At 36.9% G+C, this 15306-nt stretch overlaps 1 protein-coding gene and 1 pseudogene across 3 annotated transcripts in view; one reads left to right on the top strand and one right to left on the bottom strand.

The window, feature by feature from the left end:
• Nucleotides 1–1204: 1204 nt before the first annotated feature.
• ATM (ATM serine/threonine kinase) overlaps nt 1205–15306 on the bottom strand; it is a 136569-nt gene continuing 122467 nt past the window's right edge. For all 3 annotated transcript variants that reach the window (XM_044669121.1, XM_044669122.1, XM_044669123.1), the window contains exons 55-62: nt 15154–15270; nt 6708–6857; nt 5648–5813; nt 2604–2690; nt 2415–2529; nt 2015–2078; nt 1497–1633; nt 1205–1388 (exon numbers count right to left, since the gene is read on the bottom strand). In XM_044669121.1, coding sequence (XP_044525056.1) covers nt 1205–1388; nt 1497–1633; nt 2015–2078; nt 2415–2529; nt 2604–2690; nt 5648–5813; nt 6708–6857; nt 15154–15270 — 1020 coding nt within the window. The remainder of the gene's footprint in view (nt 1389–1496; nt 1634–2014; nt 2079–2414; nt 2530–2603; nt 2691–5647; nt 5814–6707; nt 6858–15153; nt 15271–15306) is intronic.
• Nucleotides 11195–13241, top strand: LOC123241476 (annotated as a pseudogene).

Raw genomic sequence — 15306 nt, 5'->3', positions numbered from 1 at the left:
GTGGCAAGTTTACCAATAATGGTATTACTAAAAAAAAAATCATTAAAATATCTCATTTCAAGTAGCTGGCTATTTTCCTTTTGAAAATAGTTTATAAATGTTAACAATCTTAAAATTCCATTTTATAGATAAGCAAAATTAAGCCATTTTAAATGACTAGTTTTCCATACAGAAAGGTGTCAGTATCCCATGTAAATGAACTCCTTTACCATCAGCCCATTTCAAATTTGTATATGGTAATTTTGTTCATCTAAGACTAAGTAACAGGATTTAAAAAATATTCTTTCTATATAAACATTAATTTTAGCTTATGTATTAAAAGTATTAAGCAAACAGCTGTTTATAATACTTATTTTGCTGAAGAATACAATAATTATTAAGATTTCATTACAGAATAACACAAATATAAATTGTGAAAGGTAATTTACTAAAAATCTATGTGGTTAATTTGAATTCTAAGATCATTCAATGCAAGAGGGTTCACAAATAGGTTGTCAATCAATTATGCTTGAAAATTCTGTTTTTTCTTTATTGCACTGGAAAGTTCTGTGGAGATGGAGCCATTTGTGAAAAAAAAAAATTAATGACCTTAAAAAATATATTTAAGCTAAAACCTATCATTCTAAAATTTCCATTTACTGGTTCTAGCAATATTAAATCTAATCCTGCATTCACATTCTAGCCCTTCAGTTATCTCAAGATCACTATTATGTCCTTCCTCTCTTACAAATATGACATGATTTTTTTTCAGTGCCCTCACTATCTTAGCTATTCCTCTCTAGAGATACCAAACACTATGTTTTACTTAATATAGTAATGGCAAGTGAGGAAAAAAATCTATATCTATGTGCTGCTTCTATCACTCTTCCAAATGAATCATTTGACAAGGCCAGTAATCAGAATTTAAAATAATATTCACTAGATTTAAAACACTTAATAGATGTCTGTACTTTAAATAGATCATTTATTTCAATGAAAGGATCTTTAAGACTGGTCTAGAAAAATTTGGCATCCCTATTTCCAACCAAAATATAAAAAAAATATTCCTCAGGACTATTCTGTAAAACCTTTGGACCATCTTTTTAATGAAAAACAATGTATACTATTACCTAAGGCAAGTTTCTTAACTAATTTCAAAGTAAATTTTTTTGGGAAAAAAAGGCCAACGTTATTATTTCAATCTCCAATTTTCACATTCCAAAGATTATACCCAAGCTTTCCATCCAGGAAAAAGGCGGCTGAGATTTTTGGGATCCATTGCTTGCTGGATGAGCAAATTCACTTGTCCACCCACGCTGAGCACTGTTCCTTCCTCTACCCCTTTCAGCTTCTCCTGTAGCCTCATTAGAACACGTTCAGCTACTTTGTTGAAACTCTGATCAATACGACTAGTGACAAAAAAAAAAAAGAGATTTCACTATGACAGTGCACTGTTTCAAGAACTTTGGGAATTTAAAAAATAATGTAAGTATGCCTTTCATTAAGACATTATTTACCTGAGACTTCTGTTACACTCCTGATCTTGTGTATTAAGAGTAGAATTAAGTTCAGTCTCATCCTCTGGCCTCTGCTGCAAATACAGAGCTTTCAAGGGGTTCATGGTCCAGTCAAAGAGAGGATCATAGAGCAGGACCTAAATTGAAGGAGTATATATGCCTTAGAAGAACTGTGTGCCTATTAAAACTATACTCAGAAACAACTAATAGGGCAGACTTTAGGAAAGGAACGTAGGCGTCACCACCATTATAGAAATAGACATAGATAGATCTAAGAAATGAAAGTGTTCCTTTAGATAGTAAATGTTATGTTACTGTTTAAAATGCAAAAACAGTCCAGAAAAGCTTAATAGAACTCATTCATGAATATCACCACCACTAGCCTAAATAAAATAATGGCCATAACCAGGGCATTCGTCTCCTTAATCTGAATTACCAGTCAACCAGGAATTTATGTGAAAAGGAGAAGAACCAATAAAGATTGCCAGCCTTACAATTTACTGCCTAAAAACATTTACCTCAACAATGGTTAAAAGAGTTTCCTGAGAATTTCTCATAACTTCCATAGTTTTCTCACAGCACCTATAAGTCAAACAGAAATCATAAAAAAATAAAAAATGATATTGTGTCTCTACCTCTGTGCAATTATGGTAGTTAAGCACGACTGGACTATCCTGCCTTTGCACAGTCTGGCCTCCCCTTGCCTGGATGTTCTCTCTCCTCACTCTGATTCTAAATGCCCTCTGCTCCCTGCATGTGGTTTCTCTCCAGTAGCATATAACATACTGGAGAGCAGAAGTCCCCAGTGTCTGTCACACAGCAAGAAATTAATGCTTGCTGAATTGAACTGAAACCATCTTTATTAAAATGAAGACAAATCTTCCTAACAATTTTAGTTACTCAAAAAATATCCTGTACCTTCTGAAGACACCTTCCACACCAGTGATGCCCATTCCATCCACAATATCTCTGGTTAGTCTAAAAGGAACAGTTTCTGGAGTAGGAAGAATCTTCCCCTGTTCAAATGCAACCCCTAAGAGAAGAGATGACAGAAGATTAAGAACCATGTTTATGACACCCAGAGGTTTTTTGGATTTTATTACTCACCTAAATCTATGTGCACAAGTTCTGCTGATTGCTCATTAATCAAGATATTCTGGACATGTCGATCACCAAGTCCAAGTATGTAACCAACTAAGGAGAGAAAAACCCCAAGATATGATACAAATGACAATGAAAAATACTGTTTTATCTATTCCTCTAATTTCTTAAATCAAAATGCTATCAATATTTCTTGCTGCTAGAGACCTTAGATCTTTGTTTTATTTTGAATATTTAATAAATAATATGTACAACAGCTTTATCAAATCTTACTGCCTCAAAATATTTTGAGTTTAAGAAATCCTAGAGAGAGATCAAAAAAAGGGGAAAGGACCTACTTGTACAAAATTATAGCTGCACTTTTTATGGTGGCAAAGAATTAGAAATTAAAGTGTTCTCCCTCAATTAGAGAATGGCTGAACAAACTGTGGTGTATGATGTTGATGGAATATATTGTGCTATAAGGAATGAGGAACAAGATGATTTCAGAAAAGAGCTGGAAAAATCTATATGAACTGATGCAGAGTAAAATAAGAAGAATCAGGAGAACATTGTGCACAGTAACTAAAACACTGAAATAAACAACTCTGAAAGACTTAGCTCTATTATCAGCAATATAATGATCTAGGACAATTTTGAGAAACTTATAACAAAGAATGCTATTCACCTCCAGAGAAAGAACTGTTGGAGTTGGAATGTGAATAAAAGCATATCATTTTTCATTTGTTTATTTGGGTTTTATGTTTTGGAGTTTTGATTTTGTAAGATTACTCACAAAAATGAACAATATGGAATATGTTTTGCAAGCTAACACATGTACAACCCAGATTGAATCACCTATCGGCACTGGGATGGGAAAAGAAAAGGGAGGAAAGAAGGGAAGCTTGATTCTGTAACTTGGGAAACTTGTGTGGAAATTTGTTATTACATGTAATTGGAAAAGTGTATACACATACACACACAGAGACAGACAGACACAGACACAGACACAGACACACACACACACACATATAAAAGAAAATAAAGGAATCCTAAGGCCACTTTGCATGTTAAGAACTCAAATAAAAGAAGGCTTATATGAAAAGTAGCGCAACATGAAGAAAGCAAAGCCCAAATTACAACAATACCCAAAGGCAGCAAATATGTAGGAGAAAACTTTAAATAAGTAAAAAACTTCTCAGACCAAATACCACAGACGATAGGTACTAACTTGTTAAAGTTAAAGCATACATCTTTCCTTCCTCTTAACAAATGATAAAGGTATAGAGCTATAAGGTTGAATGTCCTTTCATTTGCAGTCATGTTTCAATGTTATTTTCCTTGGCTCTTTTCAGGAAATGTACATTATGGGTAGTGTATGAAAGTATAATCTGTATCAAAACTAAAATTCTCACTAAAAATAGTTTGTCATATTTTAGGAAGATTTCAGTTCCATGAATATATTTTTAAAATCAATATAATTTACAATTGAGTAGGGCTAATTTAGAGCAGCTTCAATTAAGATACATTCTCCATTTATGGCAAAAAGAAAGGAAGAAAGGAGGGAAAAAGGAAGGAAGAAAACAAGCATGTACTCTGCACTAGACACTGTGCCAAGTGCTTTACAAATTTTCTCTCACTTAATAACCCTATAAAATAGGTGTTACTATTATCTACACTTTACAATTGGGAAAACTGAAGTAAAGAGAAGTTTAAGTGCCTTCTCCAAGATTGTATAGCTATTAAGTGTCTTCCTGACTCTAGGCCCAGCTCTCTATCTACTGTGCCGCCTACTTCCATTTAGGAAATGAAAAACTCCCTATTTGAAAAGACTAATCTATATGGCTCATATGGTCATTATCATGAAAAAAAGCCTCAGTTTATACTAATTTTACAAGAAGAAATACTACTTTTGTATGCTTAAAAAAAAAAATAAACCCATAGTTTGACTTGGAATCAATACTAAGTACTGGTTCCAAGGCAGAAGAGAGGGAAGAGGTAGACAGAACTGGGATTAAGTGACTTGCCCCAGGATCATACATCTGGGAAGTGTCTGAGGCCAGATTTGAACCCAATACTTCCTGTCTCTAGGCTGGGCTCTCTAAGAACTGCCCCACTTCTTGAAGACTAAATTCTTAAGATAACAGGAACAAATTAGACCAAAAGTATGGTCTGTTTTAAAATGCACGGATATTAAGGTTACTTGTCTGCTCAATTTAAAATTCATACTCTACATTCTGGTCATTCAGAAACAAATAAAAATATAATGGGTGGAACAGCAGACATTAAGATGGGCATCACTGCTTTAGCCCCCAAATCAGAAAACTTTCTGCTAAACACAAAATATTCCTGCACTAACAATGTACTATGAAATTTTTTATCTTATGCCTTGAAAGATTTTATCTTCCTTTCTTGTGGGGTTGGGGTTGGGAAAGAACTTCAGCAGGTGTAAGTATTCAAACTTATAAGTCCATCAGTGGAAGAACTTTTCAGTATAGAAACTAAACTTCTTCAATCAACGCAAGTCAGCAACTCATTTGTAATTTAAAATCTTAGGGAAGTGCTTGGGGCACTGAAAGACTGAGTTAGTTACTATATGTAAGTATACTTATAGTCTACTTCCTCTACTGGTCATATAGCAAGGAGGTCTGAAGGTAGGACTTGAATTCAGGGTTTCCTTATCTCAAGACTAGTCCTCTATCAGACACATGATTTCAAATTCTACACAGAAAATAATAGAGTGGAAAATCAGTAGCCATGTTTCTATAAGAAACGAATAATTACCTACCACTAAGCCTATTCTCCTTCCCTTTGGTCAGATGTTATTTGCTAAATGCCTAAAAAATATGCCAAGCTTTACTCGGGGGGGTGGGGGTGGGGGGCCAGGTAATTTCCCCCTGCAACAACACAAAAGGGTATACTCATGTAGTGGGAAAAAGAAGGCCAAATGTGAAAATCTTCATTAAATAATGCAGATATGTCTCCATAATCACAGCTTGCCAAGGGAAAAAGAACTCGCCACATTTAAAAGAGCTAAGGTTATTATTAAGTAAAGTTGTTTAAAAAGTTACCAATAGAAGAAGTGGCCACGCTGCGAGTGTATGCCAATCGCTTTTCAAACCAAACTGCTGGGTCCAAGAATTTTTCCATGCAAAAGTAGCGGAAGACTGGTTGAAAATTTTGGCAGATGTCCATGAAGGCTTCATACTTTTCTTCAAAAGATTTTTTCTGCATGTCCTTTAAATAAGATGCCAAAGCAATATTATGTCCACAAAATGTATGGAGTCCTACTGTGGCTTATAGCAGTAAAGAATTGCTATAGCAGTAACAGAACAACAATACTTGCAATATGGGCATGGGATCATACCTGTTAGAATTTAAGCTATTAGGGAAGAAAATGCTTTTTATATTAACAAATTATGTGGCCAGCCTTATTTCCACCTACTTCAATACTCAGCACCAGTTTTTATTTCCTTTAAGGAAAGATCTGAATTAAGACAGTCTGAATCCTGCCCCTCTTGCTATTGGTTTTCCTGTTGTCTCCTGTGCTAAGCTGCTCCCTAATCTGCCATTTGGGCAGCATGTTGGATTGCTCCCTGCTCTGCAGATTCCTTATCTCAGGCCACAGGGAAGCTCTCTGGGCTGCTCTGCACTTGCTGGTTGCCCCAGTGCTACACTCGCTGAGCCACTCTCGCCTCTCATCCCAGTGAGACGTGCTTCCCCTGCTCTTCTTTGTTTTGAGGTGCTTTACTTTCTGTCTTTGTGTGCTTGAAGGGTTTGGGTGAGGTGAGGGCCTCTTATTCTACCATCTTAGCTTCCAGCATGCAACTCACTAGCAAATTCATTTATAACTGAAAACATTGGGAAGCTTCCAAAAGTCAGATAATCAAACCAAAATCTGTCAGATGCAGGATGCGGTCTGCCTACTGAACCATGGTGCCTCTTGGTGCTTCATAAATTTTAAAAAAGACCTTAGCTTACTTTACTATAATACACAGACACTTTTGTTGTGATGTCACATATTTGAAGATATTCTGAATATTGAAAACATATACTATTTTTAAGTTACAAAGACCAACTTTTGAAATACGCTACAAGAAAACTTTAAAATAATTTCCGATTGTAACTCACCATCATTTTCTTTTGGCACTGATAAGCACTGAAATCCTTTGGTCGATACCTTTTATGAGCCCCATCTTCATTATTAACAAGAAATTCACCAATGGGCACTGTCCCTGTACACCATTCAAGGACACCACTTCGCTGAGAAAGGGGAACCACCTACAGTTGTAGACGAAATATCTTTTATGTATGGTAGGGCACCAATTTGAAATAAGTAACATAAGTAAAACTGCATGGAACAGTCAGTAAAAGCTTTGTAGACCCTTTGGCAAAAATGACCATTATAGGTTTGCAAAACTAAACAGTTGGTGATGGAATACTATTGCGCTCAAAGGAATAATAAACTGGAGGAATTCCATGTGAACTGGAAAGACCTCCAGGAATTGATGCAGAGTGAAAGGAGCAGAATCAGGAGAACATTATACACAGAGACTGATACACTGTGGTAAAATCGAATGTAATGGACTTCTGTACTAGCAGCAATACAAAGACCAGGACAATTCAGAGGAACTTTGTGAGAAAGAATGCTATCCACATCAAGAGAAAGAACTGTGGAGATGGAAATGCATTAGAAAAATATGTAATCAATCACATAATGTGATAGGGATATGACTGGAGTTTTGATGGTAAAGGATCATGCTACTGCAGATATAAACAACACAGAAATAGGTTTTGAACAGTAATACGTGTATAACCCAGTGGAATTGCTTGTCGGCTTTGGGGGGGGGAGCGGAAAAAGCGGGGGTGGGGGGTGGGGGAGAGAAGAGGATCATGAATCATGTAACCATGGAATAATATTCTAAATTTAAAAAAAACTAACAATAATAATGCCTGTGTGTACAACATTTCCTGTCATGTAAGATGAAGAGTATAGTGGGAGAAGTGCTAGTTCTGGATCTGAGGACTGAGATTCCCACTAAACTCTCACCTTTGATGTGTACTATCTGTACCCCTTTGGGCAAATTAAGCCCCCTGGGCCTCAGTTTTCTTAAAAGTTTAATGAGGGTGTTGGACTAAATGACCTCTGTGATCCCTATCAGCTCTAGATCTATGACCTGAGGATCATATAAAAACTATAAAAAGTCAGGAATCATTAAAAATTTCAATACTAATAAAAAAAAAAGGTCAGTGGAACATACTAGATAAATGAGAAACAGAAGCAATCAAAAAATGGAGACTGGAGGGCAGCTGGATGGCTCAGTGGATTGAGAGCCAGGCGTTGAGAGAGGAGGTCCTAGGTTCAAATCTGGCCTCAGACACTTCCTAGCTGTGTGACCCTAGGCAAGTCACTTAACCCCCATTGCCTAGCCTTATAAAAAATAAAATTAATAAAGAAGGATATATATATAAAAGATATTAGGGTTTTAAAAAAATGGAGACTGGTGTTCAACAAACTTAAGAATATAAATTACCCAGGGAAGGACTCATTTTTTGACAATAACTATCCAAAAGACTGAAAAAGAGTGCAACAAAAATTAAGTTTAGATCAATATCTTATACTACACCCTATATAATAAGCTTTTAAAAATCCCGGTAAAAAAAAATTAGAAGAGAATTAAAGACAGCATCTTTCACATCTCTGGCCAAGAAGAGAATTTTTACCCTAATCGGGAACAGAAGAAACCATAAAAAGCAAAAAGACAATTTCTATTACGTAATATTTTTAAGTATTTGCATGAATAACAAAGGGAAACAGACTATAAAAAGCTGTCAGATGGTGTAAATATTTACATCAAATATCACTGATAAAAGTTTGATACCCAAGACACATAAATAAATGCCAAATCTGTAACAGAGTCATTCCCCAAAAGATACATAGCAAGATATGAATGGACTTTGAAAGAGTTACAAACTCAAAATGATGATTTAAGAACATATTCCAAAACACTAACTGCAAGATAAATCCAAATAAAACAATCCTAAAGGTTTCATCCTCCAAACTGGTAAAAAAAAAAAAATCACAAAAACTTTTAGTAATTAATGTGAGCTATGAGAAGAAAAGAATACTAATTCACTGTTGGTAAATCTATGAAATAGAATAAACATTCTGTATATCAGCTGGTAATTATTTACAAGGAAAATAACTTAAATGTCTGTTTCCTTGGATCCGTCAATCTTACTACTGGGCATATATCAGAGATGGGGGGAAAAAGGCCCAATAAGATATTCATTGAGGCAGCCAAGAATGAAATGTAAAATGGGTGCCATGAGAATGGCTAAAAAAACAAAACAAATACAGTAATGTAATAAAATTTCATTGCTTAGAAAAAAAGATGAAAAAAAGAATTCTGAGAAACAATTTTAAGAAGTTACGCATACTGAAATAGGCAAAACCAAAAACATATATACAATGAAAAGGATGTAAGGAAGGAAGCCCTACTGTAAAGGAACTGAAAAAACCAGCAAAGGTTCCAAACAGAGAATAGTAAACATAATTCTTCTTGGCAGAGAAGAAGGGGACCACCATGGTATCTTGTATGCATTGTTCCTGAAAAGAGAATGTGACAATCTACCATTCTAAGAATGGCTCCATTTAGGATCCCTGTAGTTATATCTCCCTTCATCAAAGCTCTCTTACATCTAGTTACTACTATCTTGGCCAGTCTGTGCCCAAATCTCTTTACACTTATTTGGTATATATTTTATATTCACTTTTCTGTGAAAAATGTTTCATCTCCCTAAGAAAATATAAATTCCTATGGGGCAGAGACTATCATACTTTTGTGATTATAACCCTAGCACAGTAGACACTTAAATGCTTACTGTTTTTTTCAGACAACATCATCATATCAGGTGTTTTTGTTTGTTTTCTCTTTGTTAAATGGGAACCAGGGGGATCAAGCAAGGTGGAAGAAGGGGCAAGTTCTAAAAATGACTGACAAATATAAAAGTAGTTAATTAAGCATTTTTTAAAAGGAAAGAAAAATATGTTGGAGTTAGACTTAAATAAATGACAAAGAGACATTTGTGTTTTATCCTAGAGCAAATAGGGAATTGCTGAAGTTCCCTAAGAATGAAACTCATTAGACTTTAGGAATATCAATTTAGTTGCTATGGGTAATATGAATGAGAGGAAAGAATGGAGGTGAGGAAGATCAGTAAGAGTTTGATATAATTATAATAAATATAGATGGATATTATAAGTATTAATATTTTAATTATGGCCATGTTTGGTAAAATATAAGAAGACCCTGCTAAGATCTATTTCATATTCCCCGCCATACCTTCTCCCACCTCTCCTACATACCAAAGAGAGCATAGGTACCAAAGAGCGCAGGTACCAAAAGAGGCTGCCTCCAATGACCCCAGGAATCTTATTCTGTTATGTAATCACACTTCCTCTCTACTTGCATTACAAGAGGAATCATGGGAAATGTAGTTTCCAGGCCCCCTAAAAGTCCACAGGAAGTTTGTCATATATCTAAATATTTAAAAGCTCAAATGAACCCCCAAAATTCCAAATAACACATTTCCCCCCTGAGATCCAGCGAAAAAGACTGGTCTTTTTCAGTGGATCTTATAAACATAGTCAACTTCTAAATTACAGGAATTTGGGGATAAAAGAAAAGAGGATAAAAACTAGCTGTATCTACAAAAAGCCAATTTGGGGCAGTCCCCTATTGGCATAAGAGTGTACATTCAAAACAAATGCATTCAACTCATCCAACTTCCCATAGTTCAATCAACTGCACCACAAAGTTCAATTTGGATCTTTATGATCCAGTGAAGGCTCTTCAGGCATCTTCATGGTGCCTTCACCAAACAGGTTCGCTGTCTGGATTCTGGGGAGATGGCAAATTTCTTATCCTGAAATTACTCTCAAAAGAATTTAAACTTTACATTATAGATTATAAAAGATATATTTCCTTCTGAGAATTATATATTCCCCACCTGAAATTACTCCTAAAAGAGTTAAAATTTTACATTATAGATTATAATACAGACATTAAGATTATAAAACTTGCACACACCTGAGGAAAATTCCAAATAACACATTCTCTCCTGAAGAGGGTACCCCAGGTCAGCTAAGGATACATGGCTGAGTCATGGGGTTGTATGAAATCAATTGGCAAAAGAAATAAAAAAAAGAATAAAATCCAAATAAAAGAGAAAAAAATTAATTTGTGAATGAAATGTAAAATGTCAAAATCTATGCTCAAAAATGTAAGGAAAAATAAACTTATAACAGGTCCTTGAATCAAGGCCCAATTAAAGTGATTTAAGCAGTTTGCAATTACCCATCCAGGAGCCAGGACTACAGAAAATTGCCATTCTATATATAAGAGAAATAACAGGACCAAATATGTGTGCAAGGGAAATGTCTTTCCCTGGTCTGATTTTTTCTGCACCTTCTCAGTGAATAAGGCACAATGATAGCTAATCTTAGGTGCTTTACTAGTAATTTAAGTTAAGGGGAAGTCTGGCCTCTAAAGTATTAGAAAACTACAACCCCAAAACTCAAACACTAGTTTCAAGCCCTTCAGTATTGGCATAGAACTTCCTCAATCCATGGTCTGCATGGCCTTTTACTCCTTGGCACTTTGCAGATTCTCAGTCGGTCTCCATGATCTTGTGGCTCTTTTTTCCTTCTCCTGGAATCAGACAGAGAGATATTAATCATGGTCCCATAATATTTACCAATAATTGGCAGGTTGCCATAGTCTAAGGCTTTTTGGGTATGCATTAATATTATAGCAAATATATATATTACACTTATATCACTGTAAAATCAAAAAAGGATTAACATTGATTATATGTGCTTTAAGTACAAAAAATGAGAAAAAGGGAAAAATCAATTGCTCTAATTAAAAAAAATTAAAAGGAAAAGCAATAAGAAAATTAAAAAGTTAGGGAAAAAATACAATGCTCTCAAGGATAAAAAATGAGAGAAAAGAACACATATTGCATTACACATGCAAGGAAGAAAAATAAAAGAATGTTTTAAAAATTAAAAAATATATAGCTTAGAACTAGTGAAAAGTTTTTCACCCCAAAATGAGATCCATTTCCTGTTAAGCTTTTGCATGAATTGTGAGTGTAAATGGTTTTTACAAAATAGCAGATTCACTCTTATGTCAATAGGGGACTGCCCCAGTTGGGTTTTTGTCAATGCAGCTAGTTTTTATCCTCTTTTCTTTTATCCCCAAATTCCTGTTATTTAGAAGTTGACTATGTCTGGCTGAGCGCTGTGCCCAGTATAAGAAGGATGGGGCTGATTTTGCCAGGTGCCGTTGTGTACTGAAGATTGGGGAAAATACACCTTCCCCACTTACCATCATGGAGAATGCCAATGTGCTGGCCCAATATGCCAGCGTTTGCCAGCAGAATGGCACTGTCCCCATTGTGGAGCCAGAGATCCTCCCTGATGGAGAACATGATCTGAAGTGTTGCCAGTATGTCACTGAGAAGGGTCTTTAGGGGTACATAATGTAGAAAATCACACACTGAAGACATGAAACATCACAGCTCCACTCCATTTCAGTGGGATTAGAGAGGGAAGGAGGAGAATCTTGCATCAGGATTATTATAAAAGTCTGTGGGCCCCCTCCTGTGCTCAATAGGCAACATTTGCATTTGGAAAGCTCAGAAGTTCGGCTCCCGACCATAAGTGGTCTTCTTGCCAGTAAACTCGCCATCAAGACCAGCAGTTCACCTCGGAGGCCAGGAAACTACCAGTACAGCTAAAGAAAAAACATGCCTTGCCAATTCCCAGCACTATCACCAGAGCAAAAGAAAGAGCTCTCTGATATAGCTCAAAGAATTGTTGCTCCAGGCAAGGGAATCCTGGCCGCAGATGAGTCCACAGGCAGCATTGCAAAGCGGCTACAGTCCATTGGAATTGAGAACACAGAAGAAAATTGCCGCCTTTATAGGCAGTTACTTCTGACAGCAGATGATCAAGTAAACAACTGCATTGGAGGTGTCATCCTTTTCCATGAGACGCTCTACCAGAAAGCTGATGATGGTCGACCCTTTCCAAAGTCATAAAGGCCAAGGGTGGTGTTGTGGGCATCAAGGTAGACAAAGGTGTAGTGCCCCTGGCAGGGACCAATGGGCAGACTACCACTCAAGGTTCTGGCATCTGTCTTCAAAGTTTTGAGTGACCACCATATCTATCTGGAGGGGACCTTGATGAAGCCTAACATGGTCACTCCTGACCATGCTTATACCCAGAAATATTCACATGAGGTGATTGCAATGGCAACTGTAACTGCCCTTCACAGGGCTGTGCCTCCTGCAGTCACTGGTATCACCTTCCTGTCTGGGGGTGAGAGTGAGGAGGATGCCTCCATCAATCTCAATGCCATCAGCACCTGCCCCTTGCACAAGCCATGGGCCCTGACCTTTTCTTATGGCCAAGCTCTGCAGGCATCTGCCCTCATGACCTGGGGTGGACAGAAGGAAAATGGCCAGGCTGCCCAGGAGGAATATGATAAGTGGGCCTTGGCTAATAGCCAGGCTGCTCAAGGCAAGTATATGCCATCTGAAAAGTCGGGAGCTGCAGTCAGCAAATCCCTCTTTGCTTCTAACCATGCCTACTAAGTCAAGACCTTCCATCTGGGTATGCCCTAACACTCCAGGCCATCCCTCACAGTCCGGGAAGAGGCTGAGATCCCAGGGCTTTGTGCTGACCTCTCCCATCACTCCTAACTTGTGTGGTGTTGTTGCTCTGTGGTCAATCTAGTGACCCCTCCTCAGCCCACTTTTTCCAATAAACAACTATTTAACCAAAAAAAAAAAAAAAAAAAGTAAAGTCTGTGATTATACCTAGAAGAGAGGACATTTTTGCCCCGAGCAAGCTGCTTTTGTGAGCAGAATCCCTTCTCCTTCCCTTCTCCTTCCTCTCCTGCCCCCCTTTCTTGCTGTCCACTGTTTTCTCCAAATAAAGCAGTTTTTCTCTGCCTGCATCTTATCAAGCCTCCTGTCTGCTCAATAGAGTGATTTCTGGGGGTACAAGCCTCCCCAGAATTCCACTCCACACAGAGGTTGCAAACCTAAACAGATGGAAGAATGGTAGTGACCATGACAAAAAGAGAAATTAGGAAAATGGGTTGGTTAGTTACATTTTAGACAGGTTTAATTTTGAGAAGCCTGTGCAACCTACAGGTGGAGAGACATATCCAGGCAATAGTTGGTGATGAAGTTATAACTGAAGGTTACAAGCCCGATGAGGATTAGACATATCTACTTGTTACATATGATTGTAGTAAGGAAGCAGTGTGCTAAAGAGGAAAGAATAACAAAAAAAGGAAGAGATCAGGATTTTAGTTCTAGCTGAATCACTAAGAAGGCTGTAAGAATTTCATGAAGAGTCTTTCCTTCCCTGTATCTTGGTTTTATCATTTATAAAATGAATAGACTAAACTAAGTGATCTCCAAGGTCCCTTCCACTCTAATACTGTATAATCTTTGAACATTCATTCAGTACATATTTATTTTTTATATTTTTATATTTTTTTTTAACCCTTAACTTCTGTGTATTGGCTCCTTGGTGGAAGAGTGGTAAGGGTGGGCAATGGGGGTCAAGTGACTTGCCCAGGGTCACACAGCTAGAAAGTGTCTGAGGCTGGATTTGAATCTAGGACCTCCCATCTCTAGGCCTGACTCTCAATCCACTGAGCTACCCAGCTGCCCCCACAGTACATATTTATTAAGCACCCATTGTCAAGGTCTTTGGAGAACACAGAAAATACAGTCATCCAGGTACAACACAAGGAGCTCTTGCAGGGTTTAGTGGTACCCTGTTATGAAAGGGCAAGTGTGACTAATGTTGTGAGGAGAGACAAGATTTGGAAACTAATTGGATGGGGGGAAGGGAGAAGAGAAAATGGAGTCAAAAAAGACTCTAATTTTGCAAATGTAGGTGTTTGAAGTACATTCAAAAGAAATAGTCAAGTATAGAGGAAGTACAGTTTTACAGAAGAAGATAATGAGTTCTGCTTTGGACCTGCCAAATTTGAGATGCCAACAGGTGATGTAGGTGGAGATGTTCAAAGAGCAATTGGTGATATAGGACTACTCTCCAAGAAAAAAGATTAGAGTTGTATATGTAAAGAAGTTATCTGTAGGTGATAATTAAACTTATGGGAGAGACGGAGAAGAGAAAGTCAAAAAGGATAGGGAGAAGACTTGGAAAGAGCTATGCCAGTGAAGCCAAAGCAGAACAGAGTATCCAGAAGGAAGAAGCCAAGCTACAGAGAGAGGTCAAGTGGGATAAGCACTGAGAAAAGACTAATGGAGAAAATAGTTTATAATTAAAATGGCTGGCACATATGCTTTAAGACATGGGTAAGAGAAGTAGAGGGTAATAAATCAGATTATTCCCACTTAATGATTGTCTATTATTATTTTCAGTGAATTAATTTTAAAAAGAAAGACAAAGGAATCCATATAGCATGAAAAAGGCATCTAACATACCTGCCATGGTAAAGTATTAGCAGCAAAAAACTGTTACCTTATATGTGCAAATAGTCAATTTTCTTTTTCTCGTGTCAGTGTTTCTCTGGAGTAACATATTACACATCTGGAAAACTTGCTGCATTACTGCATCTTGACGCAGGTCATCTCGTCCCTTTAGAAAAAGCAAAAAAATATATATATATATATA

The sequence above is a fragment of the Gracilinanus agilis genome, chromosome 3 (genome assembly GCF_016433145.1).
Source record: "Gracilinanus agilis isolate LMUSP501 chromosome 3, AgileGrace, whole genome shotgun sequence".
In the NCBI taxonomy this organism is placed as follows: domain Eukaryota; kingdom Metazoa; phylum Chordata; class Mammalia; order Didelphimorphia; family Didelphidae; genus Gracilinanus; species Gracilinanus agilis.
This window is presented reverse-complemented; position numbering and strand designations above follow the sequence as displayed.